At 40.3% G+C, this 20,839-nt stretch overlaps 2 protein-coding genes across 2 annotated transcripts in view; both read left to right on the forward strand.

Annotated features, from left to right (window-relative positions):
* The first annotated feature begins 1,770 nt into the window (after window positions 1-1,770).
* Window positions 1,771-20,839, forward strand: part of LOC146499863 (uncharacterized) — a 30,010-nt gene continuing 10,941 nt past the window's right edge. The window contains exon 1 of the mRNA XM_085137069.1: window positions 1,771-2,817. Coding sequence (XP_084993195.1) covers window positions 2,640-2,817 — 178 coding nt within the window. The 5' untranslated portion in view covers window positions 1,771-2,639. The remainder of the gene's footprint in view (window positions 2,818-20,839) is intronic.
* LOC146499864 (receptor-type tyrosine-protein phosphatase C-like) lies at window positions 2,986-10,650 on the forward strand. The gene is made up of 13 exons (XM_085137071.1): window positions 2,986-3,116; window positions 3,339-3,596; window positions 3,689-3,916; window positions 4,045-4,155; window positions 4,315-4,446; window positions 5,542-5,688; window positions 6,198-6,341; window positions 6,470-6,690; window positions 6,806-6,866; window positions 6,987-7,098; window positions 7,251-7,282; window positions 9,264-9,369; window positions 10,244-10,650. The coding sequence occupies exons 2-12, from the start codon at window positions 3,386-3,388 to the stop codon at window positions 9,311-9,313; spliced, it is 1,449 nt and encodes a 482-aa protein (XP_084993197.1). The 5' UTR covers window positions 2,986-3,116; window positions 3,339-3,385; the 3' UTR covers window positions 9,314-9,369; window positions 10,244-10,650.

Genomic DNA, 20,839 nt, shown 5'->3' on the forward strand with positions numbered 1-20,839 from the left:
ACTGATGTTAGTGTATATGCGTTTAATTATTTATTCCATTTAAAAAGCACCAACGACTCAAATGTATCTATCGAACAGACGCGTATAAAATTAAAGACAAAAAGTCAAAGACATTAACAATTAATGTAACTGTAACTATATATGAGCATAAATACAAGTCAGTTTAGTGTTTAGGAAAGCTGCTGGTCTCAGACCTCTGTTTCAAACACTTTTTAAAAGACATAAAAAGACTTAAATTCAGTGTTTAAAACAGAAGCTTCATGACGAGGGCGTGACATTTTCTAGACCAGTGGTTCTCAAACTGTGGTACGCGTACCACTAGTGTTACTTGGGCTCTCTCTGGTGGTATCCAGGAAATCTCCAAAAAAATTTAAGATTAAATAATGCACCATTGTGGAGGTATGCAAAGGAGACACGAGAGTTCCCGAGGCTCTTCTGGGAGCCGAAGTCGACCACAAAACGTGTCCCCAAGCGTGAGTCCTCTATGACGAGCAGCCTTTCCTTATCGCCAGCAGTCGCGGCCGCTACAGAGCACTGGCGGGCCCGTTTCCCTGGGCCTTAAAACTGCAAAGGTGGCACGGTGCTGTCACGCTGATGGTAAAAACACAGCTCTTTTCCACCGTGCCGCGATCCCAGCCACCATCGATGAGTCGGAGGCTCGGGGGAGAATAGGTGGGGGCACGGGAGATGCCGTCGGTGAGTCGGGAGCTATCGCCTGGATGCCGAAGCTCCTGGTAGCCAGCAGGATGCGATCCGCTTCTTCGGTGAGTGGTAATCCTTCGCGGCCAGCAGCGAGGAGGGAAGAGGTAAGAGAAGAAGAATCCGCCGCCATCCGGTCCTAGCAAGGACAGCGTGCTCTCCGTGAGCCCAAGAGCAACACCATCAACCAGGCCCGAGAGAGAGGAGTGTCTCAGCCCGCTCTGCGTCTGAGAGCGGTGTATTTCCCTTGGGTGGAGGATCCTGGAGGAGGGTCATCACATGGCGGGTGGACAGCGGATCCACCACATGATGGTATTTCATGTCGTCGGATGAAATGCATCTGTTTGCGTACGTGCCGTCAGGTTTAATCATTGGCTGGTTGTTGAATCGGGGAAGTTGATTTCAGTTTTTTAAACCCACGCCTATTAATCTCCGTCTCTCACTGGACGTGCTCCTGTGGTGGCCACACGATGGAGTGAGTAGGAGCTGTTGTCCAGCATCGTCCTTGTCCATTGTCTTGGACAGCTGCCTCTCCAACACCACCTTAAGGGACTTCAGCTTCATCCCCACAACGTTATTGAGCTTGCGGGTCAGTTTATTGAGTGCAGTGGTGTTTTTAACCCAGTCCAGTTCATTATCAGAGTGTACTCTGTGGTAGTCCTCCACCATGTCCACATAGACCCCCTGGATTCAAACAGGGGTCACTGGTTTCCTGCTCCTCCTAAAGTCTGCGATTCTTAGATTTTATTTGAGATTTAAAGCTGCGGTTTGCTTTCTGATATAGCAACTGTGGCTCTTTGTCACAGTGTCATAGCAACCAGGTTACACAGCAGCGATACCTCATCCACACGATGCTGGTAACAAAGTTCACCCTGCTGTGTTCAACAGAGGGATGTGTAAAAATATTTAGTAATCACTGGTTGTTTGTGTTTTGTTTTCTTTTTCCTGCAAATACAATAAATTATTTAATCACAATCAAACTGATTTACACTTTCTTCTCTTGTAATTACAGCTCAAACCACCACAAGTGAGTATCATTATACTTTATCATGTTATTGAATCTCTATAGTTATGGATTATCTGTGTCAGACAGAATTTAAACGCAAACACCAAAAACAAAAACAGTTATGTTTTTGCAAAATGTGTAAAATGTATTCTTATTTATCTTCATCATAGGTTTACTGTGAAAAAGATGAAATCCTTGTTTTCATATAGCAGCTGTTTTGCACAGATAATTTTCCATAAATGTGTAATCACATATATGTGATGACGTATTTTCCAAATCATTTTTACCCTCTGTGAAGCTGATTGAAAGCAAGTTAACATGCTGTACACCAGCGGTCTCCAGTGGCTCTCTGGTGCGGGTCGTTTGGTACCGGGCTGCGTGATGTGAGGCTCTTGGGCGCGCTCTGTTTGCTCATATTATAATGAAATATATTTATGTGTAATAATTCATAGCTTTGCACATAATGTATCTTTTCCATACTTTCTTTTGCCTGAAGTCCCTGCACGTTAAATTTGACTTTAGATTTCTTGTAATTTAATTTAGATGCATTTGAGTTCAAGTTCAGTGAATCTGGAAAAATCAGAGCAGCAGCTCTGTTGTTGGGATTTAGATCCAATTCACATGAAAGTAACATGAAGTCACTGATTATCCAACACAACAGTTAGTCTTTTATTGTCTATAAAAACTTACCATTGATCCATCTTACTCTCATCCTTAGATCATTTTGTTTGTGTTTTGTAAACAATAATTAGTATTAATAGGACTATATTTAATTTGCTAGCATAGGAAATGGGATAGCAGTGACAAGTAGCACAGCATCTTTCTAACAACATGAAACACGACTGTTAGAGTGAAAATGTTACAGTGAGAACATTTTACATTTGCTACAGTTACAGCTAACATTTTTACGTCATGCTGATTTCTTTTTCTTGGAATGAAAATTGTTTCAGCCTCCTCACCTCCACGCATGGCTACATATCCCATAGTAGCCACTTCAACAGCCTCCTCACCTCCACGCACGGCTGCAAAAGCTACAGTAGCCACGTCGTCAGCCTCCTCACCTCCACGCACGGCCACAAATGCTACAGTAACCAATTCGTCAGCCTCCTCACCTACACGCACGACCACAAATGCTACAGCAGTTAGTCCATCAGTGAATTCAGCTGCCACGTCTGGTAATGTATTCAGAGTTTATAGTTTCATGGATTATTGGCACAGCTGTGTGATAAAATACTACATTTGTAGTTTAGCATCGTGTCAGGTACAACCAGCTGAGTTACAAGTACCTGTGAGGTGCTCTGAGCTGTTGTACATTCATGCTACATAATCACAAACTAATTCTTTTCTTCTTTTCTGATCTCATTTAAATGCATCGTTTCAGCCGCCGAGACGACTCCTGAGCCTCCAAAGTGTGAGTGTCAGTTTAAAGATAATATGTCGTCTGATTTCAAACACCAGTGATGCTGTCGAGCGTTTCTTACTTAGTGAAAGTTTCTTTTTCTATCGAGTGTTTCAGTTTTAGCCAACGCTGGACTGTGGTCAACATCTGCATGAACAAACTGAGATGAAACATTTCAGCAGCTGATTGATGTTAATGAACAAAATGTAACAATTTATTGGATTTTGTGCTCAGGTTCCTACACTGTCACACCCATCGAGTTTGGACTGCAGATTGATGTGATGAACTCCCCCCCTGGTCAATACAACATCAGTATTATTGAAGGAGGTCAACGAGTGATTAACAAGGCGTTCGACTTTACTCACTCTGGTCAACACAACATCCGACGCCTGAAGCCCTGTACTGAATATGAGCATCAAGTTTTATACAAGTATGGCAATAAACCACTCCAGTGTACCTACAATGGAAATAAAACTGAAACAAAAGAAATGAGTGAGTACAAATAATTCATATTTTTGTTTCACCTTCTTGTCGTTTAACAAACTTAATATCAAATATATTTGTGCATCACTTGTGTGTTTCAGGTAAAACAGACATTACAGGGCAAAGCAACAAAAATGGATGTGTTTGTTACCAGAGTAACTGGGACATCAGCTCTTCAATATCAGCACCAAATGTAGCTTCAGCTGATCAGTGCAGCAGTGACAGTAAAAGCTTCTGCGTCAAACACAGAGACATTTGCTCTGATTTTGAAACAACCTTCACTTCAGGAAACTGTCCTTCACTTAGCATCACCACAAACATCATTGTTGGTTTGTACAAAAACTTTTACTTTAAATTGAAATTCATTTTGTTTTAGAGCTAACGTTCACGACTGCTCTAAGATTCAAACATTTACACCTGATTTAATCATGTTTGTGTTCATTCATTTTTTCCACAGATTTCTTAAATCCCAGTGAAATACAGCAGATTAAACCCACTGGACTTCCTGCAGAAATTACCACAACGTTACCAAAGTGTAAAAACCTCTCAGTTAGTTACACCTGTTCAGGTAAAAGGAAACTTTACGAGTTAGAGACACGAGCTTTGTGCTCTCTGTGAATCTGTTCAGATTTATTTCTTTGAATGTGTTCACATTTGAATCTAAACCCAAAGGATGAATGTTCACACACTGAGGAACAACAATAACGTCATCTTTGTGTCTCCTCAGAAAAACACAAAGCTGATGTGAAACTGTCTGAGCTGGAGCCGTTCACAGACTACAGCTGTACTGGTCTGATCTTACAGAACAGCATCACCATAAATAAGATGACTCCATCTGTCCACGTCAGGGTTGATTGTGGTGAGTTTATATTTCCTTTAGCTTATCAAAATAAAAGCTTTTATTCTCACACAGTTTAGAGTGAAGCAAAGGAAACTTCATTCACTGTTACTAGGGCTGCCACAAACGATTATTTTGATAGTCGACTAGTCACCGATTATTTTTGCGATTAGTCGACTAATCAGATCATCATCCATTGAACGTAAAACGTACAGCTTATTGCACCAGCAGCATCTGCTCTTATACAACTATCATTAGCTTACAGCTTTAAGTGTTTAAGGTCTGTGCTAACTAAAAATAAAGACAAGATGATAGTTTATTAAATTTTAATGAAATTTGCAGATTGTTTCGGTGAAGTTTAATAAACTCCTTGCTATCTAAAATATAACAGGACACCGGAGTAAATTCTCGAGCATCTCACACTTCTGATAATCAGCTGTCTGCTTGACGTTTATTCAGCTGTGTAAAAACTATAACTTTAATCTCAGCTAAACTGATTTACTCATGAACAAATAAAATACTTAAAAAAGCCAAACAATAACATTTTTAAGTTATCTAAGTGACTTATATATCATGTTTAACCTGAGTAGCGAAAGACAGCTGTGGGTTTGAAAACGATTTGCTGGAGTCCGGTGTTCTCACGGCTCTAGTTAGCCTAGTCCCCGGCTAGCTATCGAGCTAGTGGCTAACAGACGTCTCCGAAAACGTCGGAGCGCTTTTGAAAATATGTGGTGTCTTGATAAACTGAGCAGATATTTGAGGTTTACACAGCTACATTCTCGCCTGAAAATATGTTAAACGTTTATTTTGTGACCCAGAAAGAATAATAAGAGTAATATTAAAACTAACTAGCTGCCGCCATTGTTGGAAACTGAGCTGGGCCGCGCTATGAATTCTGGGACACAGCTTCTTCTTCTTCTTCGGGGTTTAACGGCAGCTGGCATCCTTGTACATGCAGTGCTGCCATCTTCTGTTTCAGTCCGTTATTACACTCTTAAATCCTACTACTTATTCCTGCGTCTTTTATGATCTTACAAAGCTTCAAACAACGCGTCGACTATTAAATTAGTCGTCGACGATTTTGATAGTCGACTAATCGCCACTTTGTTCCAACAGATTTTACAATAACCAACACAAAGAACGATTTAACCAGTACTTCCATTGAGCTCAACTGGAAAACAACCAGTAAGAACTGTCAACAGGAACTTCCCAACCTTCATAAGCTTTCTTATGACTGCAGTTGTGATGGTCAGACAGGTAAAGGTGAGTGAGACGACTTCTCCTCTTATGTGTTTATGTTCATGATGCTTTGACTGTAGGTGAAAAACCAAACCTCTGACTGGGTGTGAAGAAATACACAGTTATTAAAATAAACAGCAAATAGAAAACCGAATAAACACTGAAACATCAGAGTCGAGTTCACTTTTTCACACAGAAGAAATGATGAGAAGCTTTGAGCTGTTTGAAGGTAAAATCTGATGTTTGAAACTTAATTGTCTTTATAACAAGCAACACAAACAGTTTCTCAGTCTGTTGGTTTTCTGACATGTTCGTAGTTTCTATGAGGAGCTTGTAGCATCAGTGCTTTATGTCAGCAGGAACAGAGACTGTAAGTGAAACAGGTTTGTGCCAGTTTATGGATCAGCTGACTGAACTACCAGCTGATGTTTGTGAAACTTTAACCTGACATTTTGTCATTTACAGTTTCTTAACATGATGATGTTGATTTAAATCTATAACACTTCACATGGTTCATGGAAATGATGTTACAGTTACAGCCACAAGTCCTGATGGAGGAACGTGTGTTATTACTGGATTAAATCCATTTACTGGTTATAAATGTCGAGTCCGAGCCAAATACAACAAGATTCAAGTTTCCACTGGGCCTGAAGTTCAACTGCAAACTAAGGTTGGAAGTAAGTAATCAAACTTTTTATTACATTTATTTCTCACTGGATATTTGAGCAGTGAAGATAAACAGGAAGGGCTGCAGGTCTGTCAGTTTTTTACTTTAAATTTGGCTTCCTTTAAATTTCTCTTACAGCACCGGCTGCAGTCACTGAGCTGAAATTACACGTTCACGAACATAATACGATCAAAGTGAGCTGGAACAGATCCTCTACGTTCAACGGACCTGAGGGAAAATATATAATCCGTCTAAATACAGCTGATGATAAGGAAGTGACAAAGACGGAGAAGCAGAGTTGTACAAAATGTGAAGTCGAATTCAAAGATCTGAGCTACTCTACGAGCTACAAAGTGAAGGTTTGTTAAATCCAACATTTTTGGTTTAATAAATAAATCATTATGCTTATAAATATTATTTTAGATAAATCCTGAATGTTGTTCTTCACAGTGAACTGACATTTTGTCTTTAAAGGTGACGGCTTATAACGGAGAACGCGAGAGCATCCCTCAAATAAGTGAAATCAGCACTTTGTGTACGTCCTGTTTTCATTAATTTCAGTTTACTGACATAAATGCTTCGTCTCATTTTAAGCACACATATTTCTACAAATGTTATCTTTCACTTAAATGTAATTTTTAATATTATTTCACAGACAACAACAAAGCTGTTATTGGGTTTCGTGTCTTCGTCTTCATCGTCATTGTTCTGGCTTTTCTTTTTCTCACCTACAAGTTCTACGTTCAGAAGCTCAGAACGTCCACAAAGTAAAGTCCACGAGTGCTTTTTCTACATATCTCTGACTTCCACTTTATTTTTCATTACTAGTAAAGCCTAATGTCATTATTAGTTTATGTTTACTGCAGAGGCACAGTGATGCATCTATTATAAACAATCCTTTCTCATCTTTCCTCCACAGTGACGTGAATGACGACATGGAACTTGAAGCAAGTGAGTAAACCAAACATTTAGTGACTGTTACCATTCAGTTAGATTTTATTCACAAAGTGCTGAGAACAGTTGCCTCCAGGACCTTTTATTGTGAGGACGACAGGACAAAGACACACTGTGGTTAATAAGGACTAATGATTACATGCAGAGTGATATTTAGTGAGTGAAAAAGAAACACTCAGTATAAACCTGTTGCAGCATAACTAAGGGAGGATTCAGGGTCACCTGGTTCAGCCCTAACTATATGCTTTAGCAAAAAGGAAAGTTTGAAGCCTAATCTTGAAAGTAGAGATAGTGTCTGTCTCCCGAATCCAAACTGGAAGCTGGTTCCACAGAAGAGGGGCCTGAAAACTGAAGGCTCTGCCTCCCATTCTACTTTTAAATACTCTAGGAACAACAAGTAAAGGGAAAACAGCACTGTGAGGCCTGATTGTTCCTCACACCTTATACGAAGGATTTTAAACTTGATTGTGGATTTCAGAGGGAGCCGATGAAAAGAAGCCAATTCGAGGGAGAAATGCTCTCTTTCAAATCCCTGTCAGTATTTTGGATCAACCAGCGGCTTTTATGAGAGTTTTTAAGGCATCCTGATAATAATGAATTACACGGGTATTTACAAGGACCAAGATGAATAAAAATCAGACTAATTATTACAATAAAAACACTGAACATAATTGACCCACAGCCATGTAGCTGTAGGTGTGAGTGCGTTAACGCCTTAATGCACACTCATATCTCGGGTCATTTGACCTCAGTAAGTCACATGATCGGTGGGAAAGGTCTCACAATGGTCGTGTCCAAATTCATGGGCTGCTTCCTCCTGAGGACACATTTGTAGACCGATTACGTCACAGCGACGCGCCGAAGGCTGTCCAAATTCGTAGACTCCTCCGAATGCAGCCGACAAATGCGTCCTCCTTTTCCCCGAATTTGAAGGATGGGTCGGGTGTGTCCTTCGTGGCCCACCATATCCCAGAATTCATAGCGCGGCCCAGCCAAACTCCAGTTTCCAACAATGGCGGCCGCTACTAAGTTTTAAAATTACTCTTACTAATCTTTCTGAGTCACAAAATAAACTTTTAACATATTTTCAGGCGAGAATGTATCTGTGTAAACATCAAATATCTGCTCGGTTTATCAAGATATCGCATATTTGCAAAAGTGCTTCGACGTTTTCGGAGACGTCTGTTACCCACCAGCTCGATAGCTCGCCGGGAGCTCGAGGGTCACTGAAGCCGCCGAGAATGACACAACTCCCGGCACATCATTTTCAGATCACCGCGGACTTTCGCTGCTCGGGTTAAACGTAATATATAAGTCACTTAGACAACCTAAAAATGTTATTGTTGGGCTTTTTTCAGTGTTTTATTTGTTTGAGTAAATCGGTTTGGCTGAGATTAAAAGTTATTAGATTAGATCAAATAAAACTTTATTAATCCCCCGGGTGGGTTCCTCCTTGGTTTTTACACAGCTGACTAAACGTCAAACAGAAAACTGATTAAACAGAAGTATGAGACAGTCGAGAGTTTACTCCAGTGTCCTGTTATATTTTAGATAGCAAGGAGCAGACGGCTGAGTTTATTAAACTCCACCGAGACAGCGGTGACGCTAATCAGAAGGCTGGACCGTCCAATTTCATGGCCGTTTACTTCTGGACTACCCGACCTTCTGAGGACCCGGCCCACGTAGACCGCGAAGGCCGGGTCCTCAGGAGGATGCAGCCCATGAATTTGGACAAGACCAATGGGTTCACCTGAAACCTTGGGCGATAATGAACCACACCCATTTTCACACCTCAATAGTGGGCCAACGACCCTCTTAAGGACACTTCCAACAGAGCTAAAGAAGCTTCTCAGCTGAGCGTGAAATGTTATCAAGACTCTTAAAGACGTTTAGTCGCCTTTCTTTCCAAGCGCCTCAGATTATTGTGCTATAACAGTGTTCGCAGCCCTTCATTGTTATTTCCTGTTTCTTGTCATAGTTTATGAGAACAGACAACCTCCTGGATGGCGTCATAAAGAAGCTCACTGATCAAATAAGACATGATGGAGCAGCACAGTCAGTCACCGTTAACTCTTCATTGTTTGGTATGTTTTTTGTTTCCATTCCAGCACTGAAAGAAAAAAAAGTATTTTGCTGCATTAACATAAGAGCTCCAATTCAATCCTACTGTTCATTTTCCTAATTGTTCACATAGCACGGCACTCTGAAAATATATTTAAAAAATTAAAAACAAATTAGCAGCTGTAACGTTCCCAGTTACAGCTGATCGACATGTGTCCATCAGCAGGTGAATTGATGCTTTTAGTTTTTGTTCATGCGTCTTTCACACATTTGTATGTCTGCAGAAAATCTGATTTAAATACTGTTAAATGTATCAAGAATAACAAAAACATCAAAGAAAAGTGTGGTTTACATAGTAGCAGATCTCCTGTTGCCAGCAGATCAGTGGAGATGAAGCTCAAAGATTTTGCATGTGAAAATTAGCAAACCTCTTCTTTTTTTTTTAGCCAATACAAAAATTATTATACTTTAAAAAAACATCTGCTTAGAAAACAGGACATGTCTGTGCATACTGAAGTCCCACCCAGCTAACTAATCCACAGTCTGTTTTATATGTGGAGTTTGCATGTTCTCCACTGTGGCTTCCTGCTAACAACATGCAGCGAGTCGGGTTGACGATTGTCTCTCTGTGTTGTGTTATGACAAACTATTCTCCCCTACACAACTTTATAGATAAAAGCAGGTATCACACAGCACTGCTAATTGGGTCCCTCCATCGATTTTCTTACTATGTGAATTCCACCTTCCTCTGACTCTTCCTCACTTCCCCACAGCTGGTGCTAGCAGCAGTGACTGTGAGGCCTGGTTACCAGTTGTTACTGTTCACAGTGCTGCAGCTCGGCAGTTATGTCGGTTAACTTGACTCATTATTAGTTTCTTTTTATTGTTTTCTTTCAGCTTTCCGGCTCCACCTTTTCACTCCTTCTTCCACAATAAAGTTTTTCTCCAAGCTGCGTGAGCGCACAGCAAAGGCAGGGGAGGGGCCAGCGGCGTTAAGAGATTTGATTGGGCAACCCAGTCGCTCAAAAGTGAGTCTGACGACCAGGAAAACAGCCAGTATGCCAGATTACTGGTGCAACCCTGATCCTACCTCATTCTGCAAAGATGTTAATGATCAGCTGTAAACGGTTTCCACAACAGTTACATCTGACCACGTAAGGACCTGGAGAAACGTATCCATGCCTTTGTTACATCCAGATTACTGTAATTCCCTTTACACTGGTCTCCATTCTGCCCTTTCTGCTCGTTCAAAATGCGGCTGCTCGTCTCTTAACTGGAACTGGCAGGTTTGAGTCTTTTACTCCAGTTCTCTCCGACCTGCTCTGGCTCCCTGTTAAATTTCGTATTGATTTTAAAATCTTATTGCTCACTTTTAAAATCATAAATAACACAGCGCCCAGCTATCTTACAGATCTCCTCAGCTGTTATACCCCAGGAGAGCGCTTAGATCAGGCCAAATGCTCCTGGTGCGACCTAGATCTCGGCTCAAGACCAGAGGTGACCGCGCATTCGCCGCTGTCGCACCCTACCTCTGGAATAACCTCCCCCTGGCTATTCGGGCATCTGATTCAATTCAATCTTTTTAAATCTCGATTAAAAACTTATTTGTTTCGCCTTGCCTTCCCCGCCTCCTAGAGCCCACATTTTTAGTGTACTGGAACTTATCTTTATCACTTTGTTAATGTTTATAATGTTTTAACCTTCAGCCTTGTGTGTGGACTTCACTGGTGCCTGCTATTATGTCACCCGCCTGTTAGTATATTTTATTTGTATTTTGTGCTTTATATTTGTATTTATTATTGCTCTTAACTCATTCTGTGAAGCACTTTGGCATACCTGTGGGTTTTTAAATGTGCTATATAAATAAAACTGTATTTAGACAGATTAGTCACTGGTTTGTCTGGTTCCAGGATTCCTCCTTATGATCCAATTTTGTTGTCACTGTATAATAATATATTTAAAGATATACAAATAAATATATTCAAAATATTTCCATCTTATACATAGTGGTTACGTTTCGTCCAATCTGGTGATCTCTATTTGCCGCTGCCTTCCCTGCTCTGTTCCACTTGTCAGCCAATCAGCTTTTAGCATTTGCACAGTTGATCTTTGCACTTTGGCATGGGCGGGTTGAAAACCCCTTTCTGTAAATTTAATGAATTAACCTGCTAAGCAGAAAGCATATGATATGAATACCACTGGACTTTCAAAATAAAGTGATTTGTAGAGTGAAAGCAGATTTTGCTCTTTAACTCTGCCAAATTAAAAAAAAAAAAGAAAAAAAGACTAGTTTGTTTGTTTTTTTTAAAGTACAAGTTTACTGGTCAGAGCTAAAGTCCAACACAAAACCTTTTGCTTTGTCTTAATTTGAGGCTAAAAGCTGATTATCTGTTTGTTTCTAAACCTCAAAGTAGATGTAACGAGTCAAGGTTCAAGAGTTTTAGGGGAAAACTATTAGAACCACAGAGTGAATTTCCTTTTATTGAGTGGTTTTCTTTTTTTAAACACGCATATTAAGAGGAAATGCAGCTTCTGTTGCGACGTGTGAACATCTTTCTGTGCAGACCTGTGCAGTCTCACAGTGCTGCTCTTCTGGGCACAAATCCTTGTTTCTGCGAGCTGTGAGTACATTTATTATTTCTTTCACGCTAATATCAGATCTGATGCTGAATGGTGCAGTAATGAAAGAGATGAATATGATAACATTTTAAGGTGTTTGTCTGCATATTTAGATTTATGGTATATAATGAGTACATTTATATTTTATTTCTTTAAGTTTTCTTTAAGTTGTTGCAAATTCATTCTTTTAATAAAATGCAATCATTTGAAACAAAGTGATGTTTGAATGTTTGAAGGTAAAAATAAAAGACAACTTTTTTTAAACACCTAATTTATTTGTTTTAAAGCACATAAATAAATTGACTCACTTTCTGTATGGAGTTTGAGAACTTTTGTTCCTGCACAAACCTCAGATATGAACCACAAACTGACTTTTACTCTCCTTTAATAAAATCATAATAGTTCTTAAATATTGTTCACGGTCAAAGTCGTGAAGGTGAAGTTAATTTCTCTTGTTCTGAGACATGTGATGTCAATGGAAAATTGTACTTAGTAGTCAGTATAATCTTTTAATGATATAATTTTGTATATGGTAGAATATTACATGTAACCATTTGTGTTTATTGAAAGGATGTCTCATCCTAGGATGTCTGTAACATTCCAGGGTGTTCTGGCTTTCACCCCCACATCTTAGGAGGATGGGAAAAGGTCATACCTTGTTTTATTGTTTTACGGTAGGATTAACGTAGTTATATCTGTTTCCAGTCTAAGTGGTTTTGGTTTGATGAACTGCTGGACTTTCCAGACCAGCAGTTTTAGGGAAGTCTTTATGGGGTCACACTCTGACCCCCCCTCACACACACACACCACACACACACAACACAAGCACCCACTGAAGTGTATAAATAAAGGACCAGGGCAAGTCCTCAGGGCGAGTCTCTGAGTCTCACTCTAGGCTGCCCTTGCTAGCAAGAAATTCTGTGTGTTTCTCCTCTCTGATTCTCTGCTGAAGAAGTGTTTTAGAATATATCTCTTAACATTATTTGGTCCTTCGTAGCCGGATCAGAAAATATCAGAACTGTTATCTGTGACTCTGTTCCAAGATCCAGCACTGATTCCTGACGCCTTGGGAAGCCAGCACCGAAGCCTGTCGACAGCCCTCTTAGACGAGGAGAGAGCCCCAGGACGTGAATTCGGGTCTGGGCCGGTGTTTTTAGTCTGGTCCACGGCACTGGGATTCAGTCTGATGATCCGAACCACCAGTGAGACGTCGGAGGGTGAGAAACACTATTTTGGTATATAAAACGGCCGCAAAGGTTTAAAGTAACGTGATAAATTAGGTTGGGTTCGCCAAAAGGAACTGAATTAGACTTAAGTTTTAGAGGTAGCTGAAATTACTTCGTGACAAATTAAAATACGTTTAGGCAAATGAAAACACGTTGAGACAAAGAAATTAAAATAGGTTGGGTTTGCCGAAAGGAGCTGAATTAGACTTAGGTTTTAGAGGTAGCCGAAATTACTTCGTGACAAATTAGCGCGCAAATGTCTATATGTGTGTATGTGTCTGGAAGTAAGTTGATCTTACAGCACAATATGCTGCTGAACTACTTCCATTTTTGTTTTCTTTGCTGAGGCTCAAGTACTGGTGACAAAGGAGAACGGTTGAGTTTCATCTCATAAAACTGATACCGCTTCACCGTTAGGGTGAAGTCGAAGGCCGTGTCAGTAAACCACTCTGAAGTCAAGCGTGCCAGCGACGGCCCAGCAAAATCTTTGAAAATGGAGAATAAACAAGCGAAATTAACACCTGATGAGAAATGTTTAGAAAAACAACAAGCCGGAGCAGGACTAATCCAAAAGAAAGGGAGAGGAATGCATAGTGGAAGAGCAAGAGGTAGAGGCAGAGCTACACACACACCAAACAGTGGCTTTAGCACTACATGCTGGAGGTGTGGAAAAGAGGGACATTTTGTACGTGACTGTAAGAAACAAAGAAGACAGTAACTCAGAATAGGATAGCAGCTCAGGTGAAGAGAGCAGTTCAGACCAGGAAGAACGTAATAATCCCTCACCAAGTGAAAATTAGAGATCAAAGTAGTTTAAAAAGGGTTGGAAACAGACCCGACTGAATAGATATAAATACAAGAGGAATAAAGTAAAATAAAGAAAAGGCTAAATTACAACTTATCTTTAATGTATTCATACTAATAATAGCAAGGATAACAACCTGTAAACTGGTGTTAATGATGAAATAATATTAATATGAAGAGGTACCTCAGTCAGTTATGATGTGAGGTGGATAATTGTTGAAAGTAATCTGCATTAAGCTTAGGGTTGCTCAAATTCAGTACAATGACATATGAAGTAAAATAGGTAAATACTTTAACTAATTAAGTGCATAGAGGCACTTGACCTGTTTGAAAACCTGTCATCCTAATATGAGCCATTGTTGAGATATAGAGCACACCTATGAAAACAACTAATATGCTGAACCCTGTATGAAGCAGCTGAAAACTACATGATGGAGAAGCTGAATTGAATATGAAAGTGCAAGTCTTTGCCACTGTGGGGCAAAGCACGCAAGCACTGTGTGAGGTTGCGTTGTGGTCTCTTCTGAGCTGATGAGCAAGCTACACATTATCAGATTGAGATCTGGCTGAGAACTCATAAAAGAGAGGGAAACTAAACTATGATAACTATGATAACTGGAGTGTGCAGAGTTTCCGTGAGCAGTTTTCCTGCATCTTAACTCATGTGTGTAGAGTGTTCATAGCATCATGTTTTTGTTTATTTGTTTTGTTGGGTTGAAAATAATTAAATAAACTTGTGATCATATTTATGGATCACCATGGCACATGCCATTGGCCAAATGATTTATTTACGCAGATGAAAAAAGCGAGTGTGAATGTGTCTGACGTCACAGTGTTTTTGTGCACTGTGTAAAAGTAATTGCCTCTGATTGTGAGAGCGGTGATTCTGCAGGTCACCAGCTATTGTAAAGAAGAAGAAAAAAAAAGTACAAAAGAGATAAAATTTACATTGTAGAAGAAAAATAATCTTAGGAAAAAGGTTTTGTGTTGATCAGCCAAGAACAACTATAATCTTATTTTCTGCTTTTAAGAAAGGACAGTTCACAAAAACAGAGAGAGAGAGAGTTGTGTGTGTTGGTTAAGCAGTGATAATAATAATGAAAATGTCTTAGTTTGTCACTTTCAGGTGACAAGCAGACCTGAATCAATTTTCCACATGCAGCGGTCGGAAGAAAGTTATAGTTTAACATCATTGGAAACATTCAGGCCAAGTTTCTGGCTGACTTATTTACAGCACCATGTGTCTCTCAAACTCACAAGCGAGCTCTCACTCCTCCCTGAAGATAAGGAATGCAGCTCAAAAGAGCAATAACATGGCAGATAAAGAGACAGCAGCAGAGTCCTGAGCAAAGACTCCCGAGCAAAGAGTCCCAGCAAGCAGCAGCAGTGTGGACAAACAGCATCAGAGAAGAAGAGCAAACCCATCATCCTGCCTGATTGGATGAATGGCACTGTGTTTCCAACAAGCTGCAACTTCACTGTGCATGTGAAAAGAACGTTTGAGGAGAACTGAGGAGACTGTTGGAGTTTGACATTTGTCACCTTTGGAGTAAAATGGCAAGAAGAGACAGTGAAACACAGGACAAAGCTGAAGGAGAACTGCCTGCTATTGGACTGTTGAAGTGGGAGAGGACAACAGAGTGAGAGGAGTGGTGAGAACACATAGGAATTTTGTTGTTTAATATGGGAAATCAAAATTGGGGTTAGCAAACCTGGGGAAAACAAAACTGACTGCTTAAGTTGGAAATTGTGAAGGAGTCTGAAACACTGCAAAAAGAAACATACAAAATCACACACACACAAGCAGAACATGCATTAACCCTACTAACACAAACACAAGAGAGCTCATGAAGATTAGACAACATCTTAAGCATGTGAGTCTGTTTATCATCTTGTCTAAGTCACTTAGTGTGACGAGAAGTGATGCAAAGATCAATGGACTCATAGCACATCAGTTACAAAATGATCACATAATAGCAGAGAAATGTGTAGGACAGGCAGCTTTAAGAACATGCTCTGCTGGAGATGCAGCTCCACAGACATGCATTAAACCTGCCTAATAACACAAACACACATGCAATGAAGATCAGCTTGTTATCTTTCATCAGTGTTAAAATAGTGTGAATTTAACAGACACTTGTTATCAAATGCTGAATTTATCCAATGCAAATAATTGACTCTCTAGGTTGCAGGACAACAGTTTAACTTTTGTGGGGAAAAAGATTCTGGTTTGAACAACCAGTGATCAGACAATAAATTTAGTTGTTAATATAGTAAATTGGGAGGTGCTTCCTGCTTGATTGATGCAGCACAAGTAATTTACTGTATGAGGGAAATTCTATTTTTGTGATAACATTTTGAACATGCATTTCTGTTGTCCTGTCATCTTAGTGGGTTAATAGCTGATATGCAAATTAGTTGATCGTTCCTAGATTGAGGAAAGGTGACTGAATCTTAGCACGAGTGAATGAGATGTGTTGGAGTTTGTTAGAGTGGAGACTCTAAAACACTGAGTTTCCTGTTTTGATGTGTGAGTGAATCCTGTACCTAGATACACAACTCTGAATACGTCAGAACAAACGTCTTTTGTGAAATAGCTGATGACATGTCACATGTTTATGATGACGGGAAAAAAGAAATACTGGATAATATGGATCTGTGGCCCAAATGAGTGAAAGGCACAGACCTGGGGATTAAACTCCTAGCTAATAACATATTAGGCTTATGTTGTGTGTTGTGCAGCTGATGGTTGGTTTGGAGTGAATCTAGCTGATGATTTTTCTTTTGTTGTGAAGTTGAGCCTGCCAATTAGTATGATGGTATGATAAACCATGCTAATGGTATGATTTACCCTCCTGAGATGAGGAGCTTGTGTCATGACGTAACAAGGCCTTTTTATTTTGATACTTTCACAGTGCACTGAAAGTTTTGTTCGATAATCTCTGTTTGAGCAGATCTGCATGATTAGAAGCGCTATACGATACGTCGTCAAAAAAATTGTTACAAGTGAGTTTCTCCACATTGAAATGGGCTCAGGAGAAAGCCACTTATTTGGGACAATTAGAAAATGAGAGTCCCTGCCTAAAAAGGATTCAGCGAGGTAATCCAATTATAAGTTCTTTTTCTTTTGAAATGACGTCATTTTGCTGAGGGTGGAAATCAAATGCGGCGATAGTTTCCACTATCAGCAAAGTAAGAAAGAATGGATGAATGAATGGAAATAAAAACAAACTGACTGACTGATAAAACCTGACAAGACTTGACCACAACTCAAAGTTAACCTCCACCTAGACAGGCCAAAAGGGTGGATGAATTTACGTGTTTCTTTTTACAGGAGCAGAAAGATGACAGCAACATCTGAGGTTGCGTGAGCTTTAGCCGTACCGATTTGATACCCGTGATGTGGTTTGATCATGTGATTTATAACAGGACAACTAGTTAATGTTTTTCTACCACAGGATTACTGAGATTTTGTATGAAGAAAATTGTAGTTACAGGCTATATGTTGATGAGAAGTTTCCTGTGTTGAAAACTAGTGTCACAGCGCAGGGGGAGTCCGAGGATGACATCATGATTCTGTGAAAGCACAGGAACCAGAAGCTATGGTGGTGATGACAGCAGTTTCCTATGAACATCACCTAATGCTGTGTCACTGTACTGTGCATACGATGACACTCTGAAGACTGCTGGGATCATAACAGCAGTAAGATAACTGGACCCAGCACCCTTTCCACAGAGGGGTTTTTCTGCAGAGGATGGACAGTAGAAGAGTCATAAGTATTCCTATCGCAGGACGAAGGCCTAAAGCGAGGTGATGGGGGTTGATAGAGGCCATTTCAAGTGCTTCTGACCACTGCAACTGCCTGCAAAATAGCGGAGAGACCCTCCTGGATACATCAGAGCCACTGCAAAAAGGTTGAGGTCCCAGAGGATTCCACTTCCTCCACAGAAATCAACTAGTAGAGGAAAGTTTCACCCTCACTTGGTTGCTTCAGTGGCGAGGGGGAAGTGCTGATTGGGCGCCCGTAGGGAATTGCTCGCACTTCAACCTCCAGCCATTGGCCAACTCTAGAGTAACCAAGTAGTAGGGTGTGACGGACCTGTACGTAGCCATGGGAAGGTGGACCCTCCTGGTTACCTTGACTACGACGCTCACCTTTACAGGACAAAGACAGAATCGGCAAATACAGACTATTATGTCTGCTCTCATATGCCCAGCACGCCTTTGAGACAAATCCAGCAGGCCCAAAATCAGGACTATGTAAGTGATACAAGTGACTGGTTTTCTTGGCTTTACACTGGCTCCTGGTTACAGGTGCTAAAAAGACTACTCATCGGAGTTGGGATATTTCTACTTTTATTTTGTGTCTTTGTAACGTGTATACCGCCATGTTTAAAACTCTTGATTAACCGCATAATATTTTCCACTGTTGCTGCATACATAGACGTGACAAGTGATGATAATGACTCCGACCTGTTGGAACATGAAGACTTTGTGTGACTAATGACGATGTGACAGAAAATGTACAACAAGGTGTTACATACTGATATCTCATTTAAATTTATACTGACAACAGGAGGGAATGTCAATGGAAAATTGTACTTAGTAGTCAGTATAATCTTTTAATGATATAATTTTGTATATGGTAGAATACTGCATGTAACCATTTGTGTTTATTGAAAGGATGTCTCATCCTAGGAAGTCTGTAACATTCCAGGGTGTTCTGGCTTTCACCCCCACATCGTAGGAGCATGGGAAAGTTCGTACCTTGTTTTACGGTAGGATTAACGTAGTTATATCTGTTTCCAGTCTAAGTGGTTTTGGTTTGATGAACTGCTGGACTTTCCAGACCAGCAGTTTTAGGGAAGTCTTTATGGGGTCACACTCTGACCCCCCCTCACACACACACACCACACACAAGCACCCACTGAAGTGTATAAATAAAGGAACTGGGCAAGTCCTCAGGGCGAGTCTCTGAGTCTCACTCTAGGCTGCCCTTGCTAGCAAGAAATTCTGTGTGTTTCTCCTCTCTGATTCTCTGCTGAAGAAGTGTTTTAGAATATATCTCTTAACAAGGACATAAGTTCTTACCTGAAATTCAGTTCACCTGACACTCGGACCGGCGGCCACCTCGGGTCTCTGCTCCACCTGCTGGCCTCTGTGGAAGCTCCGCCATAGCCACTACCAAACAACTGAGTTATTTTTACACATCGACCAGCATCTGGCCAATCCACCACCTTTCACTGTTTATACCGTTACAAAAAAAAATAAAATAAATCATCGGCCCATAAAAACGAAAAATCACCATCGGCCCACCAGGCAAATGCCCGGTATTGATCCGTATAAATAAAGTGACTCATCTGTGAGGTAATGCCGCTCAATCGATGAGGAAGGTGATAAGTCGACAGCATCAACAGACTGGTCCAGCCATCTTAACCCCCCAGTTGCCACAGTCTTACTGGTTTTATACAGGATTTCACGCACACATCTGAACCTCATTAGTCTCTACCATTAAGAAACAGGTTAGATCAGAAAACAACATCTAAACAAAGAAACAGGAATAAGATTATTCATCTAATTTACAAACTTACACTAACATGACTACACGGTTTAAAAAGTAAAACACTTCATACAGCACAACTCAAAAGGTCTTTAAAGAAAATAAACAACACTGTACAAAAAATAAAAAACCACTTGGTTGTACCAAGTGATGCAATCAAATGACATCATGAACTAGGGCTGGGCGATATGGCCTAAAATCCATATCGTGATATAATTTGAAGCACGTGCGGTAACGATATATATCGCGATATATTCTTTTCTTCTGTATAACGTATTTTCCGCACTATAAGGACTTAAAATCCTTTAATTTTCTCAAAAATCGAGTGTTCCTTATGTATGAATTCTGGCTGTGCTTACTGACCTCGAACCGATTTTGGCTGCAGAAATCAGTTAAAAAATGTTTTGATGGATTGTCAGAGCATTACGGCTGCCGTAGTGAGGAGCTTCACGGAGTGATCTGGGTCCAAAACTCCGTCAGATTCAGGTCCCAAAGTCAAACAAACACTAACAGTTAAAAACAGTCTAAATTCTTTCATCTTTAATAAAATCATCAGCATTGCTGCTTTACCAGGTGTAACAATTAAGTTTTACATCCAGGCATCCATGAAAACAGAATTTATTACATTTAACAGAGTTAGGAGCTAACAGGAAGTTAGCTCGCTAGTTTCCACCTAAACATTTCATATCATGTTCTAACTGAGAGATTTTTGAAACTAATTCAAACGTACAGCTCTGCTGTCACTTCCAACATAAATGAAGACAGAAAAATAAACAGCAGTGACATTTGCAGGGTTACTGAAGTTGGACTACCTGGTATATAATGTTGTGCTACGTGATTGCTAGCGACACAGCTATGTTAGCATAACATTAACACAGTGAAGCTGGAGGATGAACGCCAACTTTTTTTCCACTCGATAAAAGTTAACGTGAGAGTTTCTGGTGGTCAGGGACAAATGCAATCGCATAGCAGGATGCTATACACGGGCCAAACTTCAGTCAGGAGAACAACTGAGATTATTCATCCACAATACGAGGTTAGTCATTAATATACTGCAACAACACGGGAACAGAGCAGCTGCGAGAGAATTCAGCATTAATGAATCAATGTTACAGAAGTGGAGGAAGCAGTTTTTGGCTTTCCCCATATTTCAAAAGTGCTTCATCTCTTTGCTATGACTGTCGTCCGCCATCATTTGCAGATGATAATGGTTTTAGCCACTGGATGCTTTCGACCAAAACAGGCGCAGCTTGATGACATCATCAACATGCGCTATCACGATA

This window comes from Neolamprologus multifasciatus, chromosome 17 (genome assembly GCF_963576455.1).
Source record: "Neolamprologus multifasciatus chromosome 17, fNeoMul1.2, whole genome shotgun sequence".
Taxonomy (NCBI): domain Eukaryota; kingdom Metazoa; phylum Chordata; class Actinopteri; order Cichliformes; family Cichlidae; genus Neolamprologus; species Neolamprologus multifasciatus.

What these genes read in the sequence shown, in the direction of transcription:
- LOC146499864 (XM_085137071.1), top strand. Translation starts at nt 3,386, where the DNA reads ATGAACTCCCCCCCTGGTCAATACAACATCAGTATTATTGAAGGAGGT. An exon ending in AGTTAGTTACACCTGTTCAG is followed by an intron (nt 4,156 to 4,314) that starts GTAAAAGGAAAC and finishes GTGTCTCCTCAG; the next exon opens with AAAAACACAAAGCTGATGTG. An exon ending in AAGCTCAGAACGTCCACAAA is followed by an intron (nt 7,099 to 7,250) that starts GTAAAGTCCACG and finishes TTTCCTCCACAG; the next exon opens with TGACGTGAATGACGACATGG.